The sequence below is a fragment of the Rousettus aegyptiacus genome, unplaced genomic scaffold (assembly GCF_014176215.1).
Source record: "Rousettus aegyptiacus isolate mRouAeg1 unplaced genomic scaffold, mRouAeg1.p scaffold_m13_p_7, whole genome shotgun sequence".
In the NCBI taxonomy this organism is placed as follows: Eukaryota; Metazoa; Chordata; class Mammalia; order Chiroptera; family Pteropodidae; genus Rousettus; species Rousettus aegyptiacus.
The window spans coordinates 92,117,278-92,139,340 of NW_023416310.1; the positions used below are offsets into that span (position 1 = coordinate 92,117,278).

The 22,063-nt window shown below is 39.3% G+C and overlaps 1 protein-coding gene across 2 annotated transcripts in view; it reads right to left on the bottom strand.

Moving 5' to 3' along the window:
• STK32A (serine/threonine kinase 32A) overlaps nt 1–15,773 on the bottom strand; it is a 90,018-nt gene extending 74,245 nt beyond the window's left edge. Inside the window, exons 1-2 of one of the 2 annotated variants that reach the window (XM_036225224.1) lie at nt 15,730–15,773; nt 11,690–11,827 (exon numbers count right to left, since the gene is read on the bottom strand). In XM_036225224.1, coding sequence (XP_036081117.1) covers nt 11,690–11,747 — 58 coding nt within the window. In that variant the 5' untranslated portion in view covers nt 11,748–11,827; nt 15,730–15,773. Of the gene's footprint in view, nt 1–11,689; nt 11,883–15,729 lie in introns of those variants that run through there. The other variant, XM_036225225.1, reaches the window with a different exon arrangement.
• Nucleotides 15,774–22,063: the final 6,290 nt, after the last annotated feature.

The following is a 22,063-nucleotide window of genomic DNA, read 5'->3' on the forward strand; positions in this document are numbered from 1 at the left end:
CTTTTATTCCTTTAATTTATGTAGTGATGGTTTGCTCCCTTTTATTTTCTCTCTCGATTTCTGCACCTATTAATATTTAAAACTAGAACTCCTAGGTTGGGCCCTTAAATTTTCCTATATTTACCCTCTAGTTTCTGTCTCTTCTATTGGCTCATTATTCTGGAAAATTTCCTTACAATTATCTTCTAAACCTTCTTTGAATTTTTCCATTTATACTATAATTTTCGTTCTCATGCTAAATCTTTGCTCCTTGAATGTTGTTTTCTTGGTATCCTATCTTTTTTCTATTAAAAAATTCGGTTGCTATATCTTTCTCACATCTTTCTGATACTTTTTTTTTATGTTCCTATATTTTAGCTTCTCTCAGTCCTCTTAGCAGCCTTTCCCACATGTCTGAAAATCCTTGGTCATCTGTTCTTACTAAGTGCAGAGACCGAAACCTCTGTTTGGAAGTTCTGAGCATGTGGATGGAACTTGACAATAGTAAACTTCACTCCAGAAAGCCATGGCTAGGATGTCGAGTTAGCAAAACTCCAACATCAGTAACATTCGATCCTCCTCCTTCCTGGGTTGGTCAAAATCTCCAGAAAAGACTCTCTCATTCAAGTGGGAAAAGAGGGCCGAGGGCCTGAGCACCCAGGGTGCATTCATTACCTTGATTTTTTGTTTGTTTGTTTGTTTGTTTTTTCACAAGGCAACCCCTGCCCTCCCTGTGCTGTGTCTTACTGGTTAAGGGGCTCTCCTCTCTGGAGGATAAACCACAGTGTGAGGTGGAGATGACTAGTTTTTTTTCTTTTGAGAAAGTGGTAGAAGGGACATGACCAGTTGTTCTACTTTTTTATAATTATAAAACTTGCTTTTAAATATATATTTAAATACACATTTCTTAAGAGCCGCAATAAAGTTTATCTACCTTTATATTAGATAATCCCTAAAATATTCACTATAACAAACACTGTGACCATCATCTTCAGTGCAAACTCACTGAGTTAAAGTAAGCAAGCAAATTGTAGTTACCAATCAGGTACATAAAACCTAAGCAGAAATTCTTTTTAATGTTTCAGTCGAGTCTTAGAACTTTTTTTTTTTTTTTTTTTTTGCGTGTTATACTCCGGACAGAAAATGAAGACGTTATCAAAGTGGCAATGACTTCAATATTTTATAAAAGTAAATCAAAGTTATCACATAAGGTATCATACAAATTAGGTTGATTAAAAAGGGTTGAGGATTGAATGATGATGATGATGATGATGGTGAAATGAAGTGTGAACGACATGAATGAAGGTTATTAAAACTGTCCTTGAAATATAAAAGAATAGGTAAGACAAGCAAAGCTCAGGAGTAGCGATGAACTGCATAATTAACTCCAGGAAAAAAGGTATTATATATCAAACTCCTAACACCAGTAATAATGAGGTCTGAGGGATACGCCTGTGAATTACATCAGAAGTGAAGATGAATGTCACTGTGAAATGAAAAGGCTCTGCTCTCTGAGAACAGGATTCAACGGTAGGCACATAATGGGTGTTTGACATATTCTTATTGAAAAGCAATCCCCTGCGTTTACTTAATTTTATAAACCCATTCTGGTTGGCCATCCTGGGAAGATATCTAAAACTGAAATAAATGAGATTTCATTTTATATCAAGATTCAGGATCTAGCCATGTGGCTGTCTGATTTCAGGTCAGTGGCTTAATCTTTCTATGCCTCAGTCCTGCCATGTTCAAATTGTAGACCGATCTGATGATAAAATGCATCATAACTGTTAAACATCTCTGCCACCACCCCTAACTAGAATGTTGCTGAGTGGTGAGTACATCTTCACATCCCTTGTTTTTAAATTGAACTCCATGGCATAGTCAGTATCTGGATGGGTAGGAGGGGGTGGGTAAGAGCCCAAAGGATAGTCTCTGGTCACCCATTCAGCAAACTGGCAGCCTGGGGCACTGGTGGTCACTGCCATGCCCCATCGGGGGATGTCGCAGGGATATTCACCCCCAACCATCCCTATATCAGCATCCAGACCTATGCCATGGACAGTAGTTGGGAGGGACCAGGGTGACCCCAGGAGCAACCAGTTTTAGACCCCTTTTGTGGGGAGGTGGCAGTGTGTGAGCCCAGGCTCCAGCCTCTGAGGTGTGGTCCACTGTCCCATCAGACCCCACCTACAAACAGATTCAAAGCTAAAATTAATAAGAATTTAGAGACAGCACCTGCAGGTCATTGGAGCCCAAGCATAGGGCCCTTCTGAGTGCACAGTCCTGTGTGCCTGCATTGGTTCCACATGGATGCAGCCAGCCCTGATTCCTGGTCACATGATATATTAGTTTCTCCTCTTTTTATTGGTTGCTTCCCACCAACATAGGAAAAAGAATGAAAGAAAGAAAAATTCCTTCTCTGACATTATATTCAGCTTCAGTTACTGCTCATTTCCCTGCTTCTCTTTAGACCAAACTTCTTGAAAGAGTCGACTACACTTGCCGTGTCTGTATCCTCAGCTCCCATACACTCCGAACTGTCCATAGTCTGACTCACGCCTCTGCAACCCCAATGAGCTGCTTTTGTCAGTATCTCCAATACCCTCTGAGTCACCTAATCCCATAATTCTCGCTTTACCCAACCACGTAGGACTATTCAGCATAAGTGATTGCCCCTCTCTCTTAAAACACTCTTCTCAAGTTTTAGAACAAATGTTTTCCTTCCTCGCTGGCTGTTCCTTTTCAGGTTCCTTAGATGAACTGCTTTCCTCTGCGTAAGATCTGAATATTAGGGAACCTCTCCTCTTTCATTTCCATAGTCACTCCCAAGGCAGACTCATCAATCCCTATAGAATTAAAACCCATGTTGTTATGTTTCCCGCTCAGACTTTCCCATTCTTCTCTGGCCACTCAACCACAGCCTCCTACTTGAAATCACCATTTAAATGTCTCTCATTTTATGCATCCAAACTAGGACTCTTAACTACACCCAAATGTGTCCCAACCCTTCCGCTCTCCCTCTTCTCTATCTCAGCAAAATGCCACAGCCGTCTCCCTGACTACTCGGGCAGAAATCTCGGGTTCATTCTTGCTTTTGTTCTTTCCCTCTTACCCCACATTCAAACCATCGGTAACTTCCGATTATTTTACATTAAAAATGAATGTTGAATAAACTCTCAGCTTTCCATCCCATTGCCAGTCTGTTAGCTGAGGCACCATCATCTTTCACTTAAATGTCCTAGTTAAAACAAGTCCCCTATGAGTCCTGATTTCAGCTACTTAAATAAGTTATCTACATAGCACTTGTTGAAAATTATATAATTCTCAATTTCAGTGATCAGAAAATCTCATCCCCCTAAAAATAAAACTAGGGGAGAAAAGGAAAGTCAACACTGGGTAGCTTTTATTTTTTATTTGCCAAGTAAGGGCATTAAAAACTTTGATGATTATAATGATGGTAGTAATAACAGCTAACATTTATTGAGCAATTACCATGTACCAACACCATGCTAACCACTTTTTATGAGTAATCTCTTTTTATTCCCATAAAAACTATGTGAGGCAGATACTGTTATTAGCCCCCTGTTACAGATGAGAAAACTGGGGAGCGGAGAGGCGAGTCACTTGGCTAAGTTCTCACTATGAAAACGAATTTTCTGTTTCCACAATCCTCAAATATTAAACATGTACACAGAAAGGATAAAATCTTAGAATTAAAATTTTAAATAGTTTACCTTTATGAGAAACTTATTACATCGTCGTCCTCCTCTTTTCACCACAGACTAAGTAAAACGTAGCCATAGGTTGGCATTCATCCACAAAGGATGTCTAGGAATTACTGATTTAACCTCTCCGACACCTTAGCACTAGTTAAGATTGGGGGTCTGCTCTAGAGTGTATCACTTGTGATCCACCAATGAAAAATTACTTAGCTGGCTCACTAACCATTTACTATTCCAAATGGTTGGAAGCAAATGATTGCTCATAATACATGTGGGGCTTGGCAGGTCTTTTAAGAATATGTTTGGAAGTTCTCCAGACAAGCAGCCTCCAAGGCCAATTGGTGGCACCAGTTTGCAGAGTCAGCACTTCCTTTTAATGAAACATGGTGCCCCAGGGAGTCGGATTTACTGGTGCCAAGAGCAAGCAATGGGCACCAACAGCTTCTTTTCCTGCTGCCTGGACCCCAACTCATAAATTCGTTCAGAAGTCAGAAATACACTGGCTATTTCTTTAGAACAAATTGGGAAGTAGGACAGTGGGGCAGGATAGGGGGGATTAATACCCTCAGTTGTTGGATACCCCTCAGCTGAATGAATGCTCCTAGTAAGAAATGAATTACAGGCGGTACCTGCTTAATTAAACACAGTCCGTATGGCTATCAATTAATATGTATTACAAAAATAGTATATTTTACCTCTAAAACACTAGATTTATTCAGTCAAGTATTTCCACTGGCTCACGCTGATCAACCAAAGCAGGATCACTGAGGAGTGAAAGTGTAAGCATCCGCAGAGAACAGATATCAGTTTCCTTGCCCATACTCTCAGGTAAGGCTAGAGGGTTATGGCCAGGGCCATAGAGAGGCCCCCAGTGCCATAAATAAATGTCTGCAGGATGCTTTAAAGAAAGGGTCAGCACAATATGGCTCATAGGTCAAATCTAACCTGCCATTTATTTTTATAACGCTTGTAAGCTAAGAATGGCTTTTATATTTTTGAAAGGTTTGGAAAGAAATAAAAATATTTTGTGTTAAGCGAAAAGGATATGCAATTCAAATTTCAATGTCCGTCAATCAAATGTTATTGGCACAGAGCCACATTCGTTTGTTTCCTCATTATCTGTGACCGCTTTCATGCTGCAATGGCAGAGCTGAGTAGTTGTGACAGACTGTGTGAACTGCAAAGTGTAAAATATTTACTATCTGGCCAGTGCAGAAAGAGTGTGCCAGCCCTACTTAAAATCATTTTCAGAAATAACAAAAAAATACAGGCTGTACAAGTATAAAACAAGGTTAATATTACTTATTTTACTGTAAAAATGCCTCCAGAAATGAAAAAAGAAATTGTTCAGGAGGGAAAAAAAATAAAGCCTGTGCCAGTCTATTGAATTCAAAATCTATAACCATAAGTTTTGCTGTCCTTTCACCATATAAACTGTGCTGTGTCCTATTTTATCAAGAATGTTGTTCCATCGTTGGCTGTTTTGTGTGTGTCTCCAAATAAAATTTCCATTAATGGTCACATAGCAATGGTAGTTAAAATCACTGTATATTTCATAAGACTTGAATTGGTGAAATGATGGCCAACAGGGATTACTGTAATTACGTTTACCCCTGAAAGGCCATACAACAGAAGCTAGATATCCCCCAAGGCTTTCACTCTTGTTCTCATTGAAGACAAGAGGCTTGAAAGGCCAATTATATTGTCTAAAGCTGAAACTGGCTTACAGATTCAGTTTTCTAACCTAGGTAGTTTCCCAAATCTCCCATATTGAGATCCACACAATATTGTGTGCCACAAGGTATTAAAAGATTTTTTTTACAAAAATGGTTTCATTTTGAAATAAGTTTGAAAAATGTCAGAATACTGAGATTTTGGTATTGTAGGACATTTCGGAAGCTTTAATATGATTAAGGTGCATTTTGAATCTCCAAAGGCAGGATGTAAATTCTTAATTTGTTTGAGTAGAGAATCTACATGCACTCATAACTCACTGCTCAGGGAACATGCAACTCAAACACTAGGTCAGTCTTTGAGGTTGTTTTCTTGGCTGTCTAGTTTGTTTCTCCTTGAATCTTCCAATCCCTTGGGATGGGAGAAATAAAGCCCTCACAAGTTCAAAGTGTTTGTTGCTATAAACTATTGGATCTGAGGTTATTTATGACAAATGCCGTAACTAAATATTAGGCTGTCTGTTCAAGATGACTTAATTTTTTAAGAAGCCGGTTCTCCCTAGAGAATTTTTGTTTTTACTTTCCCAATCACTTTAATGCAAATATTAAATAATATAAGCAACATTACTTAAGCTTGAGAGGGTAAAGTACAAATGAAATTCATTTGCCTACCTGATTGTATACAAATATGCAATGCATTAAAATAACAAAGAAGATTCCCAAAGTCCTTCACTGCTAGAATCAATTCAGTAACCTCCCATTTCTTTTGGATTGCAAATCTGTGGCCAATTTTTTTGGCACAAAATTTTGAAGGACCCATTCCATTGCCTCTGTCACCAAAGAAGATGTAGGGAAACTGGAAACAGTTACATATCCTAGGAGACAAGTATTGCCAAATGAAAGTAGAACATTGAGTTTTTAGGGAGTCCAAAGAATAATACAATAATTGAGCTCTCTTTGCAAACTCAGGGCATGGATGAACTCTTGGTAGCAGCTTTTAACCTAAGGCCAACTTTTCTCAGCTATAATACTCCAGAAGAAAGTTGTCTCTTGGTTGAACTGAACATTTTTGTTGTTGTCGTTTATATGCTTAGAAATACATACAGCTTATAATAACTGAAAGACCTTCTGTTGCCTAGACCCTGAATTATAGACAAGTCCACTTTCTCCTGTTATTCAATAATTTTTTAAATTAGTCTGAAAACCTCAATAATTGAACTTTTAAAACGTTGATTTTTTTAAAATAAAATAAGCCAAAAACAAACAACAACAACAACAGCAAAAAAGAGAACAAAACCATTGCATTTAGATAGAGGAAATAACACATTAAAGGAGAAGAGTTACAAACATTAAAAACAAGTATTACTTATACTCTTTTTCTTTTAGAAAACTTAAACAGTCTTTCTGTTATCATTCATTATTTCTCAGAGTACCCAGATGGTAGTAGGATATGGGTGGCAATTGTCACTGTGTCCAAAGGGATTAAATAGTCAGCTTTGGGTTTACATCAGAAAAAAAAGTTTATTGGTTTTCAGCCCAAAAAGTTTTGAGTTTGCCTTAAATGAAAATACAGTCACTCTCAAGGGCGATAAAAGGGAAACAATATGAGACTTTTTTGTGCAGTCAATAACTTTGCTGCTTTTTAAAGAGTTTTTACAAAAGTTTTCACAGAATCCATAAAATCTGCCATTCTGTTAATCCAATTCCATTGATAGAACTGTGAATAAGTCATATTGACTACGGTATCTACAGAGTTGCATTTAATTAGTTTTGTTTCTTTCAGAAGTTGAAGTAGTTCAAAGAGTTCATGCTAAGAGACTCTGATTCTAATAAATAATACTATCTTTAGCATTAATTGGGTGGTAACTTTATGTGAGACACCTTGCTAAGTGTTTTACTTGCATTATTTTATTTAATCATCACAGTGACCCAATGAAGTATACCCAACTATTATTTATATTTTGCATGAAGAAACTGAAGAGTTTTCATAACTTGCACAATAGAAGTTTGTTTGTTATTCCAAATGAATTCACTAGTGATTATTTAGTCTTGGGGATTTTTTCATGCTATTTCAAGTCCCTCTAGAACACTTTATTAGTCAAATTGACTTTAGTGTTTTATGATGATTGAGCAAGCTATGTCCCATTGATTTTCTCATAGAACCACACAGATTGCTCATCTGTGGAACTGCTGAGATTCGCACCTGCATGGGTCTTTACAATACCAGAGCTCACGTGTTTAGCCCATTATGCTAGGTTGTTTCCCATTACTGAAACGCTAAATATAAATAGGTGGAAAACGGTCTGGTAATTCCTCAAAAAAGTTAATTATCATATGGTCCAGCAATTGCACTTCTAAGTATATGGACTAAAATAATTGAGAACAGGGACTCAAACATATTTGTTCATGAATGTTCATAGCAGTATTCACGACAGTCAAAGGTGGAAGCCATCAAATGTTCATCAATAGATGAAAGAATAAACAAAATGTGGTATGTACATACAACAGAATATTTTTCAGCCTTAAGAAGGGAATTAAATTCTAATACCTGCTACGATATGAATGAACCTTGAAAACATTATGCTAAGTGAAATAAGCCAGATACAAAAGGACAAATAGTACACGATTCCACTTATATACGGAACCTAAAATTGTCAAATTCATAGAGATAGAAAGTAGTGGTTGCTAGGACATGAGGGGAGGAGTGAAGAGGGAATGAGGAATTACTGCTTAATGGGGACAGAGATTTAGTTTAGGAAGATGAAAAAGTTCTAGATGGTTGTGATGATTGACCAAAACTGTGAATATCCTTAATGCCACTGAATTGTACACTTAAGAATGGTTAAAATGGTACATTTTGTTATACATACTTTACCACAATAAAAAAAAAAAGTAATTAAGACAGGTCTGCACCAAAATACAAAAGCTAGAGCCACCAAACAGCAATAGTATTACTTGAGATCTACTTTATAAAAGTTGACTTACATTAATCAAATAAGCCAACTTGATTGTGTTCAATAGCACTATAACTCTCACCTTGTATTCACTAAATAAAAATCAACATAAGGAAGAAACTAATTCTTTCAATACCAGTATCTGATGAAACAACATGAAATACAAAGTGTCAGGATGAATTGTAGCGAGAACAACTTATCTCAAGGGACATCCAATAACATCTTACTCGTTAATATTTTCAGGGTGAATCAAAAACACCTCCATGAGCAAGAAATCTTGAAATATTACTTGGGAAAATTGGTTTGAATTTTCTTTCCAAATCTATATATTGGGGATAATAAATGCTTTGAAGGCAATAATAAATATTTTTTTCATCACATATTGGGATTCTTTTCAGCAATATTTTTAAAATAATTAAATTGGCTCATTTTAGTGCCCTAGATTCTGGCCCAATTTGATTATTTACATTGAAATATGGAGATCAAAATGATATAAGCATTAATATTCTTTGATTAGTCAGTGCTTTTTTCTTCATTGTTGTTGTTTGTTGGTCAGAAGTTTAATAGCAATCAAATAAAATTTTACCTTGTGCTGAATCCAGAGCTATCAAAGGAGCCAAATCAACTTTATGTAATTTACTGATTAAAAAATTAAATACAGTCTCTTTTTTTTTTTTTTTTGTAATATACAAACTCAACTTATCAGAATCTTATAACTATTCATTCCAAATTTTGTCCTTGTTTGGACTTTGGACATGCTTTTCCTGTGCTTGAACTATTCCCATGTCATTGCATGAGTGGCTTCTTCTCACATTTCTTACTTCAACTCAAATGTCACCTTCTCGGAGAGGTCAACGCTGACCATATTCTATCTAACATGGTCTCCACTATCACCCTGTCACTCTGCATAAGATCACTCAGAGTCATTTCCTCGGCGATACTTTAACACTCCCTGAAGGTATCCGGACTTGCTTCCTTGGCTATTGCCTGCCTTCCACCATTAGGACACGAGCTCCACAAGGCAGGGCAAGGGCATCTTGCTTTCCACTCTTTTCCTCTTGTTTAACAGACGGACAGGCTCATAGTGGGTGGATTTTCTCTTCTGCTTCTGCCTTGCGGCTGTGTGTATAAACAGACTCAGAGCATAGACACACTGCTCAGCTCAGCTCTTTATGGGTGCTGCCGTGCTCATCTCAGTGGGCTGGGGGACAGGACAACACAGGGCGCATCCCCAAGTGTGTTAAGAAAGACCTGCTTGTTCCTGAAACCTAATTCTACCCCAACCTGTTTTTCCAGAGTTCCTTGAAAGGACTAATAAAATGGTACCTTATTTGCCACATTCCCTTGGCTCTGTAGCTTTCTTGGGTAGGCACTCCATGAGAAGAAGATGAGCCGACTAAATTAAGGAAAATTTGGACATTTCTGTGTTTTCCCATTATAATGCTACCCTAATACTTTAAAATGACACATATCCTTAGCAATTTATAAGCATGAAGCTGGTCTCTCTTTCCTACTCTGATCTCTGAGGACCAACCTCATGCAAGCATCAACTCTGAATCCATTGGAAGCATAGTGAACCAACCAAATGAAATCCAAACCAACTCATCTTCCCATTTTAGATGGAAAAATCAAGAAACATCCTTGCCTTTACTACTTGAAAAAGCAAAGCAAAGTAACAGAAATAAGAGTAGAACAAAGTTTTCTTAAGACCATTTTTTAACTATGTAATTTCAGGGTTCCTGTGCAGCCTTTTGTGGTAATGATGTGCTTGTAAATTAATAGTGACTATCTGGAAACAAGGCATCCTGATCAGTCAGATATTTTATTTTTAAAAGGATCCATCCAAAGGCTCAAAAACTAAGATTATAGCAGGCTTCTAGTTGTTCCTGCAGCCAGGGCAGACAGCTAATTCTCCCCCTTTTTTTTGTAACAAAACAAACCTTATTTTCGGAAGGTTCATGGCCACACAAGGGAACAAATTAAATTCCCCAGTCTCCCTTGTAACTAGGTATGTGCACGTGAATGACAGTGACAAGCTACAACCAGATCATATGCTTAGAAGGAGTAGGCACAGCCTTCCCCACCCTCTCCCTTCCCACTGGGTGTAATTTGGAAGTGGGGGTGAGCTGTTCTAAAGCACGAGGGTGAGGGTGACCAGAAAAGAAGCCACCTTGTTGCAGCCAGAGTTCCCAACATTTGGAGCCACGTAACACCTGCGTTACTTATGTCTAGATGGTTACATGAGAAAGAAATGTGAGATGGTAATCATGTCCACCTTGTTTAAGCCACTGTTATCTGTAGTTTCTGTTCCAGCAATCAAACTTACCTTTAACACAATTGACTTTCTTTGAGGATTTAGATGCTACTTCATTTTTGCAATGTGGCTTTAGGATCTCAACATGATAAACTTTTCGAGTTAAAAAAGACCTTCGAGGTTAGCCTGTCCCTCACTTTTTCGATGAAGAAATTGAAGATAGAGGGAATAGATCAATTTCTGAAGCCTCACAGGTTGCTGGTTGTAGGACTGGTGCTCAGATAAACTGAACTTCAGCACATTGTTCTTTTCTGTTGTGGTCCAATTAGCAGAATTCCCCAGAAATGACTCTGGGGTTCCCTCTGGGAGGCGTGGACAACTTACTAACTGGGACTCGGGGCCGCCTTTTTCCCATACAACCTATGAACAGCTGCTACCCTGCAGATTCTGACAAAGCTGCTCAAGCTTCCACTATAGGAAGAAAGAGTGACCAGGGGGAGACCCATGCCTGGTTTCTGGCATGCTTACTGTGGGATGATGGGAGAATCCAGATCCATGCCCTCACTTCTTTTCTTGCTGAGCCTGACCTTGAAAGTTTCCCTTTTCTCCAATAACACTATTCTTTTTACTGTGACTTAGCCTTGTGGAATTTGTCTTGGACCCTGAGGCATGGCAGTTGAAAGTTCCAAGGGTACCTACTTGCATGGCTTCATTCTAAAATGCTATGAGTATCCATTATTATTCATACACAATTTGATACTATAGGAAATTTTCTATAACAGGTATTAGTAGGGATAACTTCAACCATCAAAGGAACACAGAGAACAAACAAATCATTTGCTTTCAAGGTCTTCTGTCAACCAGGTGCCAACCGCAGCTCCCTTTGGGTAAATGGCATTATTACAGTCATGATTAAGAAAGCTGACACAGGTCCCATGGAAAGTGGAAAGTAAAATCCAGCTACTAGCGTACAAAGTCCTCAGGCTTACTCTTGCATTTCTACCCTTTTCAAAAAGTTCTTGCATTGCAATATACTTATAAAGCTATAAGTTTATATTTAAATTCTGCAAAATTCTGTATTTTATATAGCTATCACAAACTTCTTACCATCTTCATTTTCATCAAACACTGGGGGTTTGCTTGAAGTGTTGGCTCCCATGGTCATCTGCCTGGACTTGGATCCTCCAGTTACATGATCCTGGCAGAAATATCCATCTTCATTCAAAAGAGGTCTGGAAGCCTTAGCTAAGTGTCAAGGAGAGAAAAAGAAATGATAGCCTAATAATGGCTAACAAATGGCTTAGTCTGGGTACCCTGAGTACACACTTGGCCGGAATATTAATTTGTACTAATGTGGCAGAATTTTTTTGTGCTTGAAAATGGTAATTTCAGAAATAACAGAGAATATAAAGCATATGGAAAAATCCACTACATGGCTTCATCAATAGTGGAACTAGACTTAAAAAAAAAAAAAAAGCCAAATATTTCCTAAGTATAAAGACAACTTTAAAATGAAGTCAGCAATGCTTTAACAACTACAAATTAAAAATATTTTAATGTGACTCTGTATTTTTGAGAAAATAGGTCGATTTTAAACTTTGATGTGTGACTAACAGCTTTAATTTTTTTAAATTATAAAAATATGTTCCTTATCTCTTTTCTCCTACCCTGGAAGGTATTATAGCATGCAAAGAACAAGGTCTGAGTTTGGGCTTTACCACCACAGCAAGTTGTAAATTTCACTAAACATGTTTCTTTTTTCCTTCTCCTAAACTTGAAGATGACAATGGTCCTTATCTTGAAGGCAAATTATATGCTATTTACTAAAATAATATGTGAGATATTTTAAATGCACAAGTGTTCAATAATTGTTAGCTAATCTGAAGTTCAAATGATATCCGTGAGAGCTAAAAAGCCCTGGAAAAAAAAAAAGTACATTCATGGCTTTTTTCTTTTTCATTTTTAAGCATAATTGTAAAATATTCTACTTTTCCTTAAATTGGGAAGGAGAGGCGGCATCCAGACTTCTGACTCTGAAACTGACACTGATAATGGCTTTGGGCCAGTTATGTAACACGTCCCCTCTACAAGGAAGGAAACAGCAGTGAAAGCTCAGATGCCTCTAAGAGCCACGGAGAAATGCAAATGAGTGAACTGGACCAGGTGGAAGACATTACGCCTGGTAGGGACCCTGGTACCCTGGGGAACCCAGGCTCCATCTAAAAGAGGTCACTCCTCTCAAATCTAAGACATTGTTGCCAAGTGGAAATATGGGCCAAGTGACCAGGGCTTCAGCTCCACCTGATTTTATACAAATTAGTTAAAAATTCATTTTAGCTACATGGCCTGAGCTAATCTCATGCATGGGATAAATATCACTCATGCAGAAAGCTAATGACACAATGTATGGAAGCCAACCACACAATGCCTGGCACATAATATGCAAAGAATAAATGTTAGCTAAGGCTATTTTTAATAGTAGCCGTAGTTCTTTATTATGCATTATTTGTATTTGACACCTGTTGACTGATATTGCTTTTGGACTTTTTTCGAATATAGATGAGAGGTGTCACTGAAGAAAGTATCCCAAAGGAAGCTGGCCTTGAGGATGTTACCGAAAAAGAACTTAAGAAGCCTCTAAGCAAGACTAGAAGAAAAGCTTTTTTAAAAAAATTTTCCCTAGGAAAAGGTAAGTAGAGCTTTCATTTGGAAGGCGGACTCATTAAAGAAATGCTACTTTTCATATTAAAAGCCAACTGCTGGCAAAGTGCCTTACGAACTTTAAAAAGAATCATTAAATGGAAAGCACAGAGTCAGCAATTAGGAAGCAGCCAATTAAATGGTATGGAAGAGGGGTGGAGTGAGGGCAGGTGGCAACAGGTGGCTGGGAGAAAGCCCATGGGGGAAGACAGAACTCAACTGTCCCTCCAGGCTAAAAAAAAAAGGTGAGGAGGGGTGGCTTTTAATTCCAGTGGAAAGAGGGTAGGAAGAAACAAGTGGGATGCCTTAGTGTTTCATTGTGGGCTAGGGAGAAGGGAATGGGGTGCCCTGTGTGTCCTGTTATTGCATTTAGAGTCCAGAACAAGTGGGGGCTGGTAAGGGCTAAACTGCAGATGACATTAGAGAGGACCCGTCCTAAAGAGAATATTGATTTTAAGGAACTGCAATTGTTAACACAGCAGACTGGGACTACTTTCTCTCTCTTTTTGTACATAAAGCCCCAGCACACATAATTTTCACACCACACCCCACACCCCAATCCTGTCATTTTTATATATTTTTTTCCCCACCTCAGCCTTCTCTCAAGTAGCCCTTCTTCCTGCAATATCAGATGTACCAAGCATTGACCTTGCACATTGTCAAGTCAGAAAGAGAGGAATATTATCACGATTTGCCACATTTCAGAATTTCATTCTGATGTGCAGACAATTTGTTCGCCAAAGATTTAGTGATTTTAGCAAGGAGAAACTATGTAAGCAGGGAATTACTTTTGCGTATGTTTGGGGGAGGGGAAGGTGGATGGAATTATTGGATGTTGGCTTCTCCATTACACCTAACACGCCCAATCCAGTTTAGAAGAGTCTTTCTCTTCTCCCCATGTAAATGACCAAATTACACAACTTTCCTTCATATCCAGAAAGAAATTAACCTTTCTCTGCTGGGCAAATGAAGACATCTTTTTCATCCTGCCAAACAGGGCTCAAAAGAGCCATAGGACTCTTTCTCTTCTACCAAATCCTACCTGCTTCCAGACCTCCTGGTACTAAGTCTGCAGTGTAACATAAGAGTCATTTCCAGATGTCAAGAACGGAGTCACCACCCATGGAAATGAACATCCTAAATGTAGCAAATATAAGAGAAAGGGTGTGTCTTACAGGAACACAGAGGGTTTTCTTACAGGAACACAGAGGGTTTTCAGATTCTTGACCCAGCCAATTATCAGATTATTAACTGTAGACTCCTTCTCTAATGCCAATATTTGACCCTTGGGCTATACTTTTGGAGGATGTCAACAGGTGAGCTTTTCTAAGCAGCTAAGTCAGTCTCCGTAGGTAGAGAGGGGTCATCTTCAGGAATTAAAGAATCTAAGATGTGAAGCAAGAAAGTTGCAACTTCTGATAACTCTTCACGTTTCATTGCAACAAGCATAGCATAGACAGACATACCTTATTTGTTTGCATTTGAAAAGGAGAACGTCTTAAACAGAAATATTTAGAAACATAGGGAAGAAAGAAAAAATAATGGAAAACACCCAAGTTAACATCTCTCTTAGTCATATTGTTTATATTTTGTCATCTTTGCTTCATCATTTTGTATATTCAAAATTATGGATAAACAATATTTCCACCTTAACCTTCATGCAAAATTCATTCCCTTTCCATATTTCCCCAAGACAGATACAATCATGAATCTGGGATACATTTTACAGTCTACTTTCTATGTCTTTACAACACGAGTGTTTTAAAATAAGTCACCTAAATGACATCCTAGCATAGGTATATTTTGCTTCTCACTGTGGTCATTTATCATTATACTTCTGCGATCTAGGCGTGTTGATCTCCACAGCTCTTATTTCTGCTTTTTAAGTGCTGCATAGCAGTCCTTTGTGTGAATACAACATATTTTATTTCTGTGAAAAATGTTTAAATCCTTCAGCTTTTGGGGTGTGTGTGTGTGGGGGGGGGGATCCTTGTGGTGATGAAGCCAACCACTGATGGCGATTTTTGCTTCTTCAGAAGCCAAATAAGAGAAACAAGCAGAAACACTTATCGCCACCCAGCAAATATTGATTAAAGTCCGTGCGTGTCTGGACCTGAGTCAGTGGGAGGCTGGGAGATGAGGTTGGATACTATACTGCTTGTAGGCTTAGACTGGCCCCAGCCCTGTCGCGTTGTGGTGGGTTATCTTGAGCGGCTGCCTTTGTCTTATTTCTCTCCCCTTTTAACTTCCTAGTTTCCCAACAGTGCCCTTAGTATGACGGTTTATTTAGTTATTTTTTTTAAAAAATCTAGGCCACCACTCATCTAGATCTTTGCTTTGTCTTTAAGCCTTACAAGAAGCTCAGACTGGTGCTTTCCACCCGGGGAGCAGGGGCTAAGAGAGGAGGAACTCCCAGAAACGTGGAGAGAGCAAGGAAAGGCACCTACCTGCCCGGGCGCAGAAGCGGCAACGAACGCTGGGCTGGGCGGGTGGGCGGGCACCTGCGGCTGCGGAGGGGTGCGAGCGCAGAGCGCCGCCTGAGTACGCAGCTGCTCCTGGAGGGGCGGCTCCCCGGCTGGGATGGAGGGCGGGGAGCAGGAGCTGGCGGGTTGGCGCCCTCCCTAGAAACCGCAGACAGTCGCCTGGGGTCGGTGTAGCGCCTGGGGAGTGCGAGGCGGGAGGACAGCGCTGCGGGCGCGGCTCGAGCAGAGCAGGCGGCGCCCTGGCACAGTTTGGAGTCGCCGGGACGCGGAGCACGCCCCCGCTTCCCGGACCCAGGCTCAGTTCCCCTGAAGTGACCCGCTTCCGCTCCAAGACATTCGGGTGGCGCCACTGAGGATGGTGGATATGGGGGTGGCGGGTACGAATCTGTACAACTGAGATGGTGAAAGACAAGGTTTCTTTGAACACTTCCTTGAGTTATTGTGGAGAGCGAAGAGAGGGTTCAGATTTATATGGGTCTCGAAAAGAAGGATTTTAAAAAAACGATCATGGTTTAGCAGATTTCTTTGTTTTACTCCTGGGGAAACTGAGACACAGAGAAGGAAAATACTTGCGTAGTGTGACATAATAATTGGGAGAACCTTTTGTGGACCAGCCCCCATTTACCCCGCGCATCGCAGTCACCCTTCTTTGCGCGTGGCAGTGGGGGCAGGGGACGGGTGCAGGGACGAAGGCAATCTTACTGGAAGTTTCTAGGGTCTCTCACCCTGTACTTCCCCTTCGTAACAGCCATCACTATTGAAATAACTTCTTACTGTTTTCCCTCGAACTCCAGTCACACACACTTAAGCCACCAGGGAACTGGCACGTAGGTTTCTTGCTGAAATGGCAAAGGTGTGTGGCGGTGGGCGGTGGCGGAGGTGGCATGGTGACAGCTCCCATTCATCTCCGGCATTTCCCTGCCGTGTGGAAATGCCAGCTCAGCATCGTCAGATATTGGGATTTTAAAAGAAAAGCCGGAAATGAGACTGTATGAAATCTCCCATTATTTTTAAACACTGGCAAGTCTTTAAAAAATGTTAAAAACTCTGTTGGTGGGAGAAGATGCATCTGCAGCTGAAACGTCCTTTTCAGGCTCCCACTTTTTGATCTATCTAGATGTAAAGTTCCACAGGCTGCAGGAATCATACTGGCTTTGTTCATCATTGGTACTGTCTGCTACTAGAATGACGACTGATGCATCTTAAATATCTGCTGTAACTGTCGAAGACATCAGTGGTCACCTTATGGTCAAGAGCCCTATAATTATCTCATTAAATAAATATTTCATGGTAATTCTCTTATTATATCGTAACCTAGCCCCTTTCCTCTTCTCTTTCTTATCTCAGCCGTGGGTGATATTCTACCCCAGTACTTTACAACTGAAAATAACCTTGAACTTCAACTAACCTACTCTCTCCTTTCACATATAAGATCCTGAGGGAGGGATTTGCCCAAAGTTACACAGTGAGTTCGTAGCCGAACTCAGTAGAAACTTACCTTACATTGCCAACTCCTGTCTGAGCAAGAACCAGATCATATATTAACATGTAATGTGTAATTTGGGTCAAGTTCCAAAAAATGGCAACCAAGTTCAGAAAAAAATTTTAAGGAACTTATTTTAGGAGGAGGTATTCTTTTTAAGGTAAAAACAAGGCACCTGGTAGAAAATACGCAGTTTTTGTGTGACATCTAGTAGCTTATGAAACACTTTGGTTACCTTCATAGCACTGGAGATGCACTACAAATTTGTCGGACCTGTATCATTATCTCCCTGAGAAAGCTGAGATGGCAAGAAAGTGGTCTAAGACTAGAACTTAAGTCCCTGGAATTCTCTTCATTTTAGTCTTCTGGCTAGCATAAAGGGCTCCAGAGTCAGGCAGTCTTTCATCCAAATGCCGGCTTCGTCATTTCATATCTCTGAGATGTTGGCCAAGGCATTTACAAGCCCTAAGCCTCAGTTTCCGATTTTGGTAGAGGGGATAATGGTCATTCCTGCCCTCTATAATTGATGGCAGATTAAACGAGATAATTCATATAATCACTCAGCATGGTGCTAGGCAGCACAGAGTATAAACACTCAGGAACTGTCAGCTGTTAAAGTCGTCATGTTAATTAGAAGGCTACTAGGCTCTGTCTCAACACTTCTCAGGTCTTTTCTACAAATCTTCTGTTGGTACAGTCACTTTTGCTTAAAATAAAACTACGAATCAGTCCTAATGTATTTAGTCATATAAAGGCTTGGCATATCATAGGTTTTATGGAAAAATAGTGATTCTTATTACTATATCATAGGTAGTCTATGAAAGGCAGACCTGTTTCAAAGAGCTGATTGTATTTTAATCTCTTATTTATTCAATTGCTCATGTTGTCAGTGTTCGTACCTTAAACATAGCTCTTCGAGAAACTCTTGAGGAGGCTGTCACAAAGAAGTTACTTGGGGAACCAACCAGGCTACATGCTTATGACAATCTCTGGAGCCCCCCAGTGGAGAGGAGCATGAAGTGAAAAGTAACCCAGCAAGGAAGTCTTGTCCATACAAATATTCAGAATTAAAAAAATAATAATAATCATGGCTTATAGCATAAATATTAATACCACACCAATTAAACCATGCCCATTTGTGGCTTGAAGGTGTCCACTGGGTTCTACTGAACTCAGAATAAAGTGACACTCTTTACTCCAGCAGAGAAGGCTTTATGCTCTCTAGTCCCTGACAATTTGTCCAACTTCATCTAGGATTAGTATTCCTTGGCTCACTCCACACCAGCCACACTGGCTTTCTGCCCTTTGCAGATCTTGCTGACCTTGTCCCCGCCCGAGGACATTTGAATGGTTCTTCTTTATGTGTGGACGTGGTTCTGGACTCAAATCCAGCTGTCCATGTATTTCCAGTTTAGAGAGGCTTTTCCTCAACTCTTTACCTGAGGTTCTTTCCCTACCACTTCTTCCATTTTCTACTAGACAATCTCATTCCTTCCATTTTATCACTTATCATGAACTATAATTAATTTGCATATGTCACTTTTTTTTGCTGTGTTTTCCACCATCGAATGCAGACTTTATGAGAGCACGAATGACATCTCTGTGTATCCGGTGCTGAACCAGTGTTTGGTACATAGAAAGTATTTCATGAGATAAGTAAATGTTTGCTTTTTCCATCATTCTTTTCATTTCCGAAAGGAACACAAAGAAGACATGTTTTACCTCCAAGCAGGAACCATTCCCACGACATAAACGGAACTTTATCGGGCTATGTTTAAAGGGGGCAAAGATAAGTAAGAAACAATCGCTGGGCAGGAGGATTTTGTGGTTTGGGTAAAAGCAGTAATTACAGCTTGAGATTGGTAGAGGCCTAAATGGAAGCCCCTGGAAAGCACTGGCTGAATTGGTTAGCTCTACCAGAAGGAGCCAGAAGCTTTAGTCACATTTAATCAGTGTCTTGAAGAATAAATGCAGCCTCACTAGACAGAGAGCAGGGCATTCCAGATATGGGGACTGGTAGCGGGCAAAAGCATGGTATTTAGGGAGAAGTATAAAAAGTATAGTGTGACTTGAGTATAAGGAATATTGTGGGGTCGAGAGAAGATGGGGAAAGTGTCGAAGAACCCCAGGCAGTCTATAAAACAGCTTGAAGTTTAAACCTAACAGGAATGGGAGACCCTCAGATGTGTGAAGTAAGAAAGTGGACCTCAAAAGAGTTGAGTTTTAGTAAGAGCACTCTGCCCTCTCCACATAAGACAAAGTTTCATTGTCTCTTGGTCTGATATGTAAAGTATTCTCAGTTACTAAAAAAGATGAGTTCTCTCTTGTAAAACAAGAAAATTCTCCTTAATTATAAAATGAATAATCAGATCCTTGCACAATCTTTTATATTTAATAAGTTCTCAAATAATTGTTGAATTCAAGTCAATGTTCGGTTTTACCTGATTTGTCCACTTCTACCAAAACGATCACTTTTAGGAACTACATGCCATAATCTCCTGAAGTTTTCTTTTAGATATTATCTTTACAAAGACCCTCCTTTTATTTTCAGTTTCATTAAATGATTGCTGACCTTATGAGGGCACGAATGACATCTCTGTGTATCCAGTGCTGAACTAGTGTTTGGAACATAGAAAGTATTTCATGAGAAAAGTAAATGTTTGCTTTTTCCATCATTTGATTAAATGATTGCTATTTGACAGTTTCTAAACTGCCTTTACAAATTCTGTAAACCTAAGTTCATGATTTCTTTAATAATGCATCCCTGCAGTGTTTGTCATTTGTCTGTCTTGGGGACCTCACCATGACAGGAGGTGGGGAGATACAGTGGTAAAGGCAGCAGAAGAGGAAGCATTATTCTAATGAAGCGAAAAACACATCACACTATCTTCACTGCTCAGCCCCTGAGTGTGACATAGTTTAATTGAAAGAGGGGGAAACAGTGAGACATAATGGGAAACTTTCATTGCTAGAGTAAAAAAATAAAAGACAGACATAGTATCAAATTATATTCCCTCATGCATATGTACTAGAAAATAACTGAAAGAAGAAAGATAGGAAGATGGGTATAAATTAAAGCACAGATGACGTGAACGTTGGTGATGCCTACTGTATATATATATACATCCATGTGCTCATTTATTCCACAGCATTCATTGAGGTTTGAATAATTTAATTGCTCTTCGGAAAACTTGCACAGTAGAGCATTGTTGTTGAGAAAAAAAATACTGTTAGCATCAGATGGACCTGGGTTTGTTACCTGATTCAGCCACTCAAAGCTTTATGTCCTGGTGCAAGTCATTTAGACTTAGCATCTTTGTTTCCTAATCTGTGCAATTTGTATGCTAGTATTACTTACACTCAAAGAAAGTTGTGGTAATTAAATGAAGTAATGCGCAAAATCATTCAGTGCAATGACTGGTGCAGAGAGGTACCTGATAATTGCATTAGACCAAATGTCTCTCGTTTGTACAAAAAGTGTGAAAAAATGCCCATCTCACTGCAGTCTCATCAGCATTGACTCTTGAAAGCTCATTGCCAGGAGACATAGTTAAAACACTGAACAAGATAGACACTTTATTAAGGAGCTCATCCTCTACTTAAAATTCAGAGAAGTTCACTGGCAATTTCAGTACAGGGCGACAGAGCCACGACACTGGACTTTGGGGGCTCCCCTTGCACATTAAGAATTACAATCTTATCCAGGGATGTCGGCAAAGGTGTCACAGAAGAATAGTATCCAAGCTCAGTCCTTAAGATAAAGTACAAATTGGTTGTGCAGAGAGTGGTCCAGCCTGAGGGAACAGCATGTGCAAAGTTTTATAGTCAAGAGAGAGTGGTTTGTGTTTAAGGAAGCCATGGAGCATTAGCGTGGCCAGGTTGTGAAGGAGGAAGGCACTAGACACAGAGAAAACGGCAGGGGTAATGTCCTGGATGTGACAGAGGCTATTTGTACTCGTGTGTCACTTTATCTAATTTGTACAACAAACCCATAAATTATGTGGTACTATCTTCTGTTTTCAGAACAGAAAATAGAAACTCATATTGTGTAGGTACATTTCCCAAACTCTCAGCTCTGGGTTACTACAAAGTCATGGTCTTTTTTGTTGTATGAGCTGGTTCCTCTCTGTGTGTCATGTATGTATGTGCATGTGTATAAGTATGTGCGATGCAATTTTAATCCTTTCTTCTATATGATAGATATAATGATTAAAAATACAGCCTTAAAGAGAGAGCATTCCCATTAAGTGTTTTAACCCATTTCCCATTCAGAAAAAAAAAAAAAGTGCAGCTCGCTTCCTTCCAGCATTAATTTAATTTTATATAAACACACTCTTTGAGGCTGAAGCAAATCTTCCTGGTTTCTAATGTGAAAATAAAAGCTAAAAACTTTTCTTAGAGTTATTTCTAGACAGAACTTGTCTCTAATCCTAATATAACAGGAATATGTACATGAATCAGATTCATCAGATGAATCTTCAGCTAACACCTGTTCGAGAACGATGTTAACATCACGCATAGGAATGCTGCGTCTTCTAGGATTTGACATTTCCAGTGGTTGATAATTACTACATTTTGTCAACGGAAATACCACTACTAAAATCAGAACGTTATATATAGAATGATGTAACTTGTTCCCAAAGACTATCAATACACTAGAGCAATGTGAAAATAATAATAAAAGCAAGATATTTCATGGCAGACTTTGGGGATAAGGTAGGGACTGTGATCCACCACTCATCTGTGGGTAAACACTGTGGCTGCAAGCACCGCCAGCGAGTATTCTCGGGGCAAACAGGACATGGGTTAAAGCCA